This window comes from Mobula birostris, chromosome 5, assembly GCF_030028105.1.
Source record: "Mobula birostris isolate sMobBir1 chromosome 5, sMobBir1.hap1, whole genome shotgun sequence".
Lineage (NCBI taxonomy): Eukaryota > Metazoa > Chordata > Chondrichthyes > Myliobatiformes > Myliobatidae > Mobula > Mobula birostris.
In genome coordinates this window covers 37,520,503-37,533,608 of record NC_092374.1, presented here as the reverse complement: position 1 = coordinate 37,533,608, position 13,106 = coordinate 37,520,503, and the positions used below count along the sequence as shown (strand labels likewise).

Below are 13,106 nucleotides of genomic sequence, written 5' to 3'. Positions count from 1 at the left end.
GGGCCCCTTTTCTAAGAAAGGTTGTGCTGGCATTGGAGAGAGTCCATGAGAATGATCCCAGGAATGGAAGTGTTTAGTGGCTCTGGGCCTGTACCCACTGGAGTTTAGGAGAGAAAGTGGGGATCTCATTGAAATCTATTGAATTCCCCCCACATTAAGGCTACTTAAGTTAAAATCCTATGGTGTTACAGGAAAGATACTGGTATGGTCAGAGGAATAGCTGCCAGGTAGGAGGCAGGGTGTGGGAATAAAGGGGGCCTTTTCTAGTTGGCTGCCAGTGACTAGTGGTGTTCCTCAGGGGTCAGTATAGGAACCACTACTTTTCGCAATGTTTGTCAATGATTTGGAAAATGGAATTGATGGCTTTGTGGTAAAGTTCATGGATGATACGAAGATAGGTGGAGGGGTAGGTAGTGCTGAGGAAACAATGCGACTGCAGCAGGACTTAGACAAATTGGAAGAATGGGCAAAAAAGTGGCAGATGGAATATAGTGTTGGGAAATGTATGATAATGCATTTTGATAAGAGGAACAACACGGTGGACTATTAACTAAATGGGGAGAAGGTTCAAACATCAGAGGAGCAGAGGGACTTGGGAGTCCTTGTACAAGACTCCCAGAAGGTTAATTTACAGGTTAAATCTGTGGTTTTAAAAAAAGGCGAATGCAATGTTGGCATTTATTTCAAGGGGAATGGATTATAAAAGCAAGGAGATAATGCTGAGCCTTTATAAGACACTAGGCAGGCCCCACTTGGAGTATTGTCAACAGTTTTGGGCCCCATTTCTCAGAAAGGATGTGTTGTCATTGGGGAGAGTCCAGAGGAGGTTCATAAGGATGATTCTGGGAATGAAGAGGTCAACATATGAGGAGCATTTGGCAGCTTTGGGCTTCACTGGAAAATCAGAAGAATGCATGGGGATCTTATTGAAACCTACTGAATGTTGAAAGGACTAGATAAGGTGGATGTGGAAAGGATATTTCCTGTGGGGGAGATATCCAGAACTGGAGGGCACAGTCTTAAAATTGAGAGGCGGCCTTTTAGAACAGAGGTAAGGAGGATTTTTTTTTTTAGCCAAAGAGTAGTGAATCTGTGGAATGCTCTGCCACAGAGTGTGGTGGAGGCCAAGTCATGGGTATATTTGAGGCGGAAGTTGATAGTTTCCTGATCAATCAGGACATCAAATGATATGGCAAGAAGGCAGGTGTATGGGGTTGAGTGGGATCTGGGATCAGCCATGATAGAATGGCAGAGCAGACTTGATGGGCTGAATGGCCTAATTCAGCTCCTATGTCTTATGGTCATATGGAATATTGAATGGTCAGGGTAGAGTGGATGTGGAGAGGATGTTTCCTACAGGGGGGAGTCTAGGACCAGTGGGCACAGCTTTAGAATAAAGGAACATCCATTTAGATCAGAGATGAGGAAAGATTTCTTTAGCCAGAGGGTTGTGAACCTATGGAATTATTTGTGACAGATGGCTGTGTGGGCGAAGTCACTGGCTTTATATAAGGCGGAGTTTGATAGGCTCTTGATCAATCAGGGTGTCAAAGGTTACAAGGTGAAGGCAGGAGAATAGGTTTGAGAAGGATAATAAATCAGCCATGATGGAATGGCAAATCAGACTTGATGGGCTGAATGGCCTAAATTTGCTCCTAGTTCTTATGGATTTGTGGACTAAACAAAGCTGTCTGCAACTGAGCCTGGACAGCACAAGAGAATTTTGAGTGTAGAGTACATTGTCTAACTGCAGTCCTAAACTTGTTTTGAGACAATAACTCATATCTCGAATGTGTTTCAAAGGCAGAATTATTTCAACCAGTGCATAAATTATTGTCTGTTTGGGAGTTTGCAAGTTCATATGGAACGATGCTAGGTGGCCTAGATAGCAACATGCCTTTCTGATGTCTGTGACCTCCGTCACAATACTTTAGTTTGTGCTGTCCCATCTGTTTTCACAAGTGTGCATGCCTGTGTGTGTAGTTGTGGGAATCATTTGAATTTATATCTTGAATTTATATCTTAAATTTATGTTGCAAAGTTAAGGTTGTCACTTTACAGGTAAACCTCATATTTACCCTAATTATAAGAGGACCTTCGGATCTCCTGCTGGCAGTTCCTGTTGCCACATCCTTCTCTCAATGTCTCCATTTATCCAGGCCATGCTGAGTCCTGATCTGAAATTTTTCAGTTTTGAACTTGGGGAAATTGCCAGCAATGGACTATTTGTCAATGGGGAGCAGGGGACCTCCGTAGCTGAAAATCAACCTTTTCTCACCTGCCTTAATGTTGATTGAATGAAGAAGTCATTGTGATCAGCACCAGGAACTTTGATTGCTCTTCCTAAACCAGTGACATTAAGATCAATCTTGACACAAAGTGTATTGTCCCAGATGTGACTAAGAACGTTTAAGCTTTCCAAATAGATTCTACTGTAAGTTCCCAATTTTTAGAATAATCCCTAGTAAATAGATAACCTCTAGTAATTTTTTTTTAGTAAATATCTGCTGGTCTGATGCATTGGTACTTCACAATATAATCCAGTACTTTTCCTTTGTGAGCAGGAGGGCAAGACTGCATTCTACCTGGCTGCAGTGGGAGGTCACCATGAATGTGTAACATTGCTGCTGGGAGCAGGAAGTGACATTAATATTTTGCCAAAGGTACACAGAGCTTTTATAGGAAATGTAAAGGGCTGTACTTCTCATTGTGGTATGGGGAGAAAGCAGGAATATGGTGTTGTTTTAGAGGGTCAGCATGATGCTATTCAAGGGCTGGAAGAACTGACTGAATTGCTCCCACTCTTGCTCCTACTTGTGGCTCAGACAAGCCCTCTTCCATATATCTGTCTGTGTATCTAATTAATATATCTAGATTGGCATACGTTTGAGATCCCTGCAGCCCATAGACTCAAACAAGCCCAGTCCCATATCATCAGTAACCCTGAGCATATTCCATCCCATGCTGGTAGTAGTGGGAGTGGTTGCATTACCTGTCACAGCTCTCCAGGAGGCTCATCCACTTACAGAAAATGAACATTCGGATGAGTGCCTCACATAGCAAAGAAAAGCCAAGCAGACCACAGTCCTCTCGTTGTCACGTTATCATCATCAGTCCTTTCTTGTAGCACCATTTTCCTGCATTCTGGTAATCCCTTGGATATCTCAATATCTAAAAACTCTATCTACCCATTTGGGAGAGGAAAGGGGATTTCTGCAGAAGGGGGAAATAACAGGATGGGGAGGAAAAGTAATTGGTGACTTTCAGTAAAGCAATGACCAGAGAATCTTAAATTCAGTCGCTCTAGCCTAGTTATGTTTATTTCTGGCCTTGTGTTCAAAAACCTAGGAGAAGGGTAACTATAATTTTATTGAAATACAGCTATTCCCTTAAACATTGCCAGCTGCAATTCTGTGCGAGCAGCACTTACCACACGACACAGGGCTTACATTGCCGGTAATCAGCAGGACCTCAAGAAATGCAACTACGATCTATGCAAAGTCATCAATACAGTAAAATGACAATACAGGGACAAGATCCAGACACAACTCTCCACCAACAACACGCGCAGCTTATGGAAAGGTCTGCACACCATTGCAGACTTCAAAGCTAAGCACAGTGGTGCTGCGAATATCGCTGCCTCTCTCCCAGATGAGCTAAATCTTTTTTTACGCTGAGTTCGATATTGCCAACACTGAGCTCCCGAGGAGAGACGCTGAAGTGACCTGCACCTTGGTCTTCTCTGAGGCTGAAGTACGCAGGCGTTTCCAATGAGTGGTCAGTCGCAAGGCTATGGGACCGGACGACATCCCAGACAGGTACTCAGGATGTGCATGGCACAACTGGCAGCTGTGTTTACAGACATTTTTAATTTCTCCCTCTCCCAGTGAAGGGTGCCCTCCTGCTTCAAAACATCTACCATTGTCCCTGTACCTAAAAAGACCAAGGTAATGTGTCTGAATGACTGGCGTCCTGTCGCACTCACCTCAATAATAAGCAAATGCCTTGAGAGGCTAGTCAAGGACTACATCTGCAGCATGCTGCCACCCACACTGGACCCCCTATAGTTTGCTTACCAACACAACCGATTGACAGATGATGCAATAGCCACAGCTCTACACACTATCCTTACACATCTGGAGAAGAGGGATATTTATGTGAGAATGCTGTTGTTGGACTACAGTTCAGCATTCAACACCATAATTCTCTCCAGGCTTGACAAGAAGCTCAGAGACCTCAGCCTTCACCCTGCCTTCTGCACCTGGATCCTGGACTTCCTGTCAGATTGCCAGCAGGTGGTAAGAGTGGGTTCCCTCACCTCTGCCCCTCTGACCCTCAACACAGGAGCCCCTCAGGGCTGTGTATTAAGCCCCCTCCTTTACGCTCTGTATACTCATGACTGTGTCGCCACCCACAGCTCCAATCTGCTAATTAAATTTGCTGACTATACTACATTGATTGGCCTAATCTCAAATAATAACAAGGCAGCCTACAGAGAAGAAGCCATCACCTTGACACAGTGGTGTCAAGAAAACAACCTCTCCCTCAATGTCGCAAGAACAAAGGAGCTGGTTGTGGACTACAGGAGAAATGGAGACAGGCTAACCCCTATTGACATCACTGGATCTGGGATTGAGAGGGTGAACAACTTTAAGTTCCTTGGCATACACATTACCAAGGATCTCACATGGTCTGTACATACCGGCTGTGTGGTGAAAAAGGCACAACAGCACCTCTTTCACCTCAGATGGTTGAAGAAGTTTGGTATGGGCCCCCAAATCTTAAGGACTTTCTAAAGGGACACAATTGGGAGCATCTTGACTGGCTGCATCACTGCCTGGTATGGGAACTGTACTTCCCTCAATCGCAGTTCTCTGTAGAGAGTAGTGTGGACAGCCCAGCGCATCTGTAGATGTGAACTTCTCACTATTTAGAACACTTACAGAGACAGCTGTGTAAAAATGGCGTGAAGCGCTATTGGGGATCCAAGTCACCCCAACCACAAACTGTTCCAGCTGCTTCCATCCACGAAACAGTACTACAGCATTAATGCCAGGACCAACAGCTTCTTCCACCAAGCAATCAGACTGATTAATTCATGCTGATACAATTGTATTTCTAGGCTCTATTGACTGTCTTGCTCTACATACTAGTTGTTACAAATTACTATAAATTGCACATTGCACATTTAGATGGAGATGTAATGAAATGATTTTTACTCCTCATGTATGTGAGGGATATAAGTAATAAAGTCAATTCATTGCGATCAGTTCTAGAACACTAGGGTCTTATGTAAAAGCTGAAAGCAAGTAATGACATCAGTGCTCCTGTTTATTATTGGGCGATCTCTGCACTTAAATACTTTTCCAGTTTGGTGTGTGTATTGTGGGAAATGCTACATATAAATTATAAATTGAGCAAACAGTAGTTGAATTAAAGCAAACTAGAAGAAAAGAGACCTCTTCTGTGATTTCAGCACAAGTTTGTCACAAGGCAGATTGGAGGATGAGAAGTGTGCAGCAGCCTAACTCTGCAGTTCCAGTTCATTTTTAAAATATATTTTGTTTCTTGTCTTGAGGCTGAGTAGTTTGGTAATGTGACAGTGTATAATTTCCTTTCAGAGCAATATGAGTCCTTTGCATGTTGCAGCTGAGAGAGGCGACCATTCCTTGGCTTCGGTGCTTATTGACGCTGGAGCAGATTGCAATAGTCAAAATAAAGTAAGTATCAAAAAGAGAGTGACTTCATTTGCTTACACACAGTTGTAATTCTGCAATGATGCACAGTGATTCAGCCATTCAGCCCTCCAACATTAATTTATGGGCTTTCTTGTAGAGAAAAGAATCACCTCTGCACTTAGCTGTGAAATATCAACATATGACAATTGCACAGCTCTTTGTGGAATCCATGTGCAATGTTAACATCTTAGATGAGGTGAGTTTTTTAAACATTTGTTTCTTCTGTTTAAATTTAGACAAGTAAGAGCATGTATCAGATTTGGTGCACAGTGGTTTCAAGGAAGGCCACTCTTCCTCCATTGGAGTGGAACTGTCACTTCCAGAAGAAAAAGAGGAAAGATTGCTAATGCTGAGCTGTTGTCTCCTCTGTGTTATCTTGGATTCTGGGGAGGGGCTAAGGGGGGTGGTGTTGGGGGTTGCTTGATCTTGCAAAGGGCATGAGGAATACTTGAAGATGGTGCAAACATTTTAATCCAACTCAGATGAGACAGGAAGGCCAAGGGACATGCCCTTCCTTAGAGTTTCATCCATTTGCAGCACTTTTTTTAGAGCCATCAGGAACATCTGTCAGACTATAGGGAATTCCTGCCAGCTTTTTCAGCTTGCAACCATAGGAGCCTGTATCCAGTGAGCTTTAGACCTTGAGCAGAGAGAAAGGTTCCCACTTCTGAAACAGATGCATAGCCTGACTGGAGGGCACACAATGTCTGAGTTACCATTGATTTAGGCCTTGACCTTTGGCTAATCGCAGATGTGTTCAGGCTAGGCTGCCTGGTGCTTATTCAGATATGTTCTGCACTGAGTATGTCAGGTTTGGGGAAGGTTGGTGGGCACGAGAGGAAAGAAATTCCTCCCCTGATTTTTTTCTTCCGTTCAGTCCTGCAATGTGTTTCTGCTTTTAGTTGTTGAAAGGTTGTTTGACTTTTGTCAGTAAATTTAAAATATTGATACAAGAGTCTAAAATTAGAAGAAGGCTTAATGAAACTGGGAGTAGGAAGGGGATTTAAAAACTCAAGATACAGAAATTAACCACTAAACCATTCAGTGTATGATAATTCCATTAGTCACTGTTCTAGCACAATGTGAAGACTATTTCTTGAGCACAATGACTGTTTGCTCCAGAAGAAATAAAACTCAGTATGAAAAATCAGTCATGACGTGATGCTGAACTGGAGCAGGATATACACAATGACAGGTGGGGCCCAGAGCTAATCTGTAGAACAGTGAAACCTAGGTGTACAAGTAATTAGTTCCTTTAAAGTGGCACCACGGTTAGATAAGGTGTTGAAGAAGGCATATAGCATGCTTGACTTCATTGTTTGTGACATTGAGTACAGGAGTTGGGACAACATGTTACAACTGCACAAGACATTGGTGAGACAGCTGTTAGAATATTGTGTGGATTTCTGATTGTCATTCTACTGGAAAAATTAAGCTCGAGAGGGCACACAGTGGTGTTGCCATGACTGGAGGGAGGTTTAAGTTATATGGGGAGACTAGCCAAGCTGTCTTTCCTGGAAGGAGGCTGAGGGATAACTTTATTAAAGTTTATAAAATCATGACAGGCATAGAAATTGTAGTTAGTCACAGTCTTTTACCAAGGGTACAACAGTCTACAATTAGACGATATGGGTTCAAGGTGAGATGAAAAAGGTTTAAAGGGATCTGACAGGCTAGATTTTTTTTTTACAGAGTGTGATGAATATATGGAGTGAGCTGCCAGAGGAATGGTAGAGGTGTGTAGCTATATTTCTAGGACACTTGGACACATATATGCATTAGAAAGGTTTAGAGGGACAAGGGCCAAATGCAGGGAAATGGGACCAACTCAGGGAGGCACGTTGTGCAATATGGCCAGGTTAGGCCAAACAGGCCAAGGAGTCTGTTTTTGTGCTGACTCCATAGTTTCTCATTAGTTTTTCATGGTTAACAAAAATGACCTACCTGGGGAAATTACCTAGTTCTCTGATCCTTGTAACTCTGTGTCTTATATGTGCCGCCCATGATAGACAAATGAGCATCCTTAGCTCCTATCTCCTGTTGGTTACCGAATCTTTGAAACAGTCTGTGTTCCATGTGAATGTGTTGTGGATTATCAGCAGAGCAAAAAGAAAATAGTAAATAGCAAGCTCGATTTAGAGCCAAAAAAAAGTTTAATATCCTTTTGTGTAAGTAATTTTATGTTGTTCTCCAGAGAAACCAGAATCCGTTGCATCTGGCAGCAGAGCTTGGAAAAGCTGACTTAGTGGAACTGCTCCTGAAAGCAAACACTGATCTAAAACAAAGGGACAAGGTTTGTGTCTGGAACAATGTGAGGCTTTGGGTGGTTATGTGCAATACTGAAATGTTAGTAGGGTAATATGTTTGCAGTTCAATATGAAAGGTGTCGCATGCTTCATTGGCACCTTTCAGGAAAGATGTTATAAGCAGCATGTAAAACGTGAATGCTCTACCACCATCCTTGTTGACTCACAGAACAGAGAACATTCAGGCAATGTCTGGGCACTCAAAGGAGATGGATACAGGAAACACACATCAAAGTTGCCAGTGAACGCTAGGAAGAGGTGCAGTCGACGTTTCAGGCCGAGACCCTTCGTCAGGACTAACTGAAGGAAGAGCTCTTCCTTCAGTTAGTCCTGACGAAGGGTCTCGGACTGAAGCTCTTCCTTCAGTTAGTCCTGACGAAGGGTCTCGGCCTGAAGCTCTTCCTTCAGTTAGTCCTGACGAAGGGTCTCGGCCTGAAATGTCGACTGCATCTCTTCCTAGAGATGCTGTCTGGCCTGCTGCGTTCACCAGCAACTTTGATGTGTGTTGCTTGAATTTCCAGCATCTGCAGAATTCTTGTTGTTTGAGATGGATACAGGAAACATGTTACTTCATCGAGCATTTGTTTCATTTGTAACTAATTATAAATAGTGGTGTGAATACAATATTGCATTCTTCCCTACTGACATTGTTTGGTAAGCTCCATCACAGCTATATAAAGATTTTGTTTGGCTCATTATTATCCATGTACTGAGATATTGTTTGCATGCCATCCATAAAGATCATTTCACTACAGCAATGCGCTGAAGTGAAAGCAATAATGAAAAGCAAAATAAAGTGATAGAATTACAGAGAAAGTGCAGTGTGCAGTACATTCATAAAAAAATGGTGATAGTCAAAGCCTGAGGACATGCTGAGTTTCTTTAGCTTGCTGAAGAAGTAGCCTCCTGATAGATCAGGCTGAAACTGAGCTCAGGCCACTGGATTAGCTGTGATCTTAGGCCAGCTTGTAGCGTCATATAGACAACTGCTGCTCTCATTTCTTACATTTGATTTATTAGAATTAACGTATGCAAATATTATGCACGGAGCTGTTTCCTTTTATTGATACAAGCAAAATTATACTATATAGAGGAGAATAATATATTTGGGGTAAATGCTGTTAATAAATTTGTCAGCATAAACTAATAACAAATTTCATACAGCATGATTCCTCCCAGTGAGACTGCAAGTTGACTGTCAGTTTGTATGGAATTGCTGGTCTGGTTTGGCTGTCGTTCAGATTGACAGGAGACTTCCATTACTCAGTTAACACAGAATCTCAGAAGTCACGCTGCACGCTATCACCCTGTCACTCCAACTCCACTTAGCTCAGATCTGAAGATGGTTTGTCTCTTAGTCATTTTGTTAGGTACTGCTAAATTATTACTGGACTATTTTTATAGACATTAAAACTTGCAGAAAGGAAGCAATGCATACTTATAGGTATATTATATACACCAGATATCTGCCAATTACATATATACACAGTGGATTTTGGTTAATTAGGCCATTGGTTAATTGGGGCAGCCACTTATTTGGGACAAAGAACAAAAATTTATCAAGGAAATTGCCGGGATTCCCTTAGTTTATTTGGGGCACTATGCCCCTTAATTGGGGCAGGAGACTGTTGCTAAACAGTTCTAACTAGCATCGGTCACGTGTACTTGTGTGGCTATTGTGTGCTTAGAGCGAACAGTTTATAAAAAGCACCAGTTGTATGTGTTTGTGTTCAGAAAGCAGCGATTTTGTCACTGATAGTTGGCAAGAAGTTATCAGTAAGAATTCAGAACTGCTTTGCTCACTGCAGTTTCAAACACTTGAGGCTTGCAGGTGCCAGAGACAACCAGGATTCCAGTTAATTAAGACAATTTGGGACCAATACTTTTCGCGCAACTAAGCAACTGCCCTAGTTGGCTGAAACTTTATGGAAGTGGTTAAAAAAGTATAAAAAAGGACAACCTACCATAAACTGGGTACCAAATTAAGTATTTAAATGAAATACAGAGAAAATTAGAACACTATCAATACGAGACACTAGACACTAGAATACTACAGCACAGTACAGGCCCTTCGGCCCTCAATGTTGTGTTGACCCATATATTCCTTAAAAAAACGTACTAAACCCACACTACCCCGTAACCCTCTATTTTTCTTTCATCCATGTGTCTGTCCAAGAGGCTCTTAAATACCCCTAATGTTTTAGCCTCCACCACCATCCCTGGCAAGTCATTCCAGGCACTCACAACCCTCTGTGTAAAAAAACTTACCCCTGATGCCTCCCCTAAACTTTCTTCCCTTAACTTTGTACATATGCCCTCTGGTGTTTGCTATTCGTGCCCTGGGAAATAGGTACTGGCTATCCACTCTATCTATGCCTCTCATAATCTTGTAGACCTCTATCAAGTCCCCTCTCATCCTTCTATGCTCCAAAGAGAAAAGTCCCAGCTCTGCTAACCTTGCCTCATAAGACTTATTTTTCAATCCAGGCAACATCCTGGTAAATCTCCTTTGCACCCTCTCCATAGCTTCCACATCCTTCCTATAATGAGGTGACCAGAACTGAACACAATACTCTAAGTGTGTCTCACCAGAGATTTGCAGAGTTGCAGCATGACCTCTCTACTCTTGAACTCAATCCCCCTATTAATGAAGCCTAGCATCCCATAGGCCTTCTTAACTATCCTATCAACCTGTGCAGCAACCTTGAGGGATGTAGAGGGATGTATGGATTTGAACCCCAAGGTCCCTGTGTTCATCCACACTCTTAAGTAACCGACCATTAACCCTGTACTCAGCCTTCTGGTTTGTCCTTCCAAAATGCAGCACCTCACACTTATCCAGATTGAACACCATCTGCCACTTTTCTGCCCAACTCTGCATCCTGTCTATATCCTCTTGCAACCTTCGACAACCTACAGCTCCATCCACAACTCCTCCAATCTTTGTGTCGTCCGCAAACTTACTCACCCATCCTTCCGCCTCTTCATCCAGGTCATATATAAAAATCACAAACAGCAGGGGTCCCAGGACAGATCCTTGTGGCACTGCAGTAGTCACTGACTTCCAGGTCCTTTCCTTCCACTACTACCCTCTGCTTTCTTCCTTTAAGCCAATTTTTTATCCAAACAGCCAAGGTTCCACTGATCCCATGCCTCATGACTTTCTGGATGAGTCTCTCGTAGGGGACCTTGTCAAATGCCTTGCTGAAATCCATGTAGACCACATCTACCGCCCTACCCTCATCAATTTCTTTTGTTACCTTTTCAAAGAAACTCAATTAGGCTCATGAAGCGCGACCGTCCCTTCACAAAGCCACGTTGACTATCCTTAAGTAGACTGTACTTCTCCAAGTGCTCGTAGATCCTATCCTTAAGAATCCTTTCCAATAGTTTGCAGACCACCAATATAAGACTCACTGGTCTATAGTTCCCAGGATTCTCCCTATTATCTTTTTTAAACAAGGGAACTACATTTACCATTCTCCAATCCTCTAGCACCTCCCCTGCAGCCAAAGAGGATTCAAAGATCATAGCTACTGCTCCAGCGATCTCTTCTCTCACTTTCCACAGCAACCTGGGGTATATCACGTCCAGCCCTGGGGACTTTTCAATCTGGATGTTTTTAAGAAGATCCAACACTTCTTCCTTAATCTCCACATTGTCCAGCACACAGGTCTGTTCTATTTCTACCTGACCCTGATCAAGGTCCTTTTCACTTGTGAATACTGAAGCAAAGTATTCATTTAGGTCCTCCCCAGCCTCTTTTGCCTCCAGGCACATGTTGCCTTCTTTATCCTTTAGTGGCCCCACCTTCATTCTTGTCATCCTTCTGTTCTTCACATATGCATAGAATGCTTTGGGGTTCTCCTTAATCCTACATGCCAAGGCCTTCTCATGCCCCCTTCGAGCTCTCCTAAGTCCTTTCTTAAGCTCCTTCCTGGCTACCCTATATTTCTCATGAGCCCTTCCTGCTTCTTAAAACTAACATATGTTTCCTTCTTCCTCTTGACGAGTTGCCTCACGTGTTTCGTCGCCACGGTTCTCTTTTCCTGCCATTTTTTCCTTGTCTCAGTGGGACAAACCTATCCTGAACCAAGCACAAATGGTCCCTAAACTTCCTCCACATTACTTCTGTGCTTTTACCCTTGAACATCTGTTTCCAATTTACTCTCGCTAGTTCCTGCCTCATCCCTTCACAGTTAGCCCTTACCCAGTTAAGCACTTTCCCATTTTGTCTGTTTTCATCCTTTTCCATAGCTATGCTGAAGATAAGGAAGGAAGTTGTGGTCACTCTCACCAAAATGCTCCCCCAGCAAGAGGTCTGCCACCTGACCAGGTTCATTACCCAGAACTAGATCCAGTATGGCCTCTCCTCTCGTCCACATACTGTATCAGGAATCCTTCTTGAACACACCTGACAAATTCAGCCCCATCTATCCCCCTTGCAGTCAGGAGGTGACAGTCAATATGAGGGAAGTTGAAATCATCCAATAACTACAACCCTGTATTTCCTGCACCATTTAAAAATCTGCCTGCTTATCTGCTTCTCAGTGTCCCGAGGGCTATTTGGGGGCCTATAGACTACTCCCAGCACAGTGATTGATCCCTTCCTATTTCTGACTTCCACCCACATCGACTCAGTGGACACTCCCTCTGCAGTGTCCTCCCTTTCTATAACCGTGATGCTATCCCTGACCAATAATGCTACTCCCCCCCGCCCCACTTTTCCACCTCCCATCCTATTCCTTTTAAAACACCTGAACCGCCGGTACCTGCATCAGCCAATCCTGCCCTTCCTCCAGCCAAGTTTCAGTAACGGCCACAACATGGTAGCTCCATGTACTGATCCATGCTCTAAGTTCATCCCCTTTATTCCTAATACTCCTACTACTACAGTGCTATGAAACTCTATATTAATTCCGAATTGTTATCGATGGAGGAATTCATCCAGTGTATCTGTACGCTGCTAGCTAGCAAAGTTCAGTGCAGATACCTAGTGTAGATAATAAACTTCCTTCATACAATGCTATCGATCCAAAATTTCATTTCCATTGTAACATTC

At 43.0% G+C, this 13,106-nt stretch overlaps 1 protein-coding gene across 1 annotated transcript in view; it reads left to right on the top strand.

The window, feature by feature from the left end:
- The window catches only part of LOC140197635 (ankyrin repeat and death domain-containing protein 1A-like), an 81,724-nt gene that overhangs the window by 32,516 nt on the left and 36,102 nt on the right, over positions 1–13,106 (top strand). The window contains exons 8-11 of the mRNA XM_072257886.1: positions 2,565–2,663; positions 5,622–5,720; positions 5,836–5,934; positions 7,933–8,031. Coding sequence (XP_072113987.1) covers positions 2,565–2,663; positions 5,622–5,720; positions 5,836–5,934; positions 7,933–8,031 — 396 coding nt within the window. The remainder of the gene's footprint in view (positions 1–2,564; positions 2,664–5,621; positions 5,721–5,835; positions 5,935–7,932; positions 8,032–13,106) is intronic.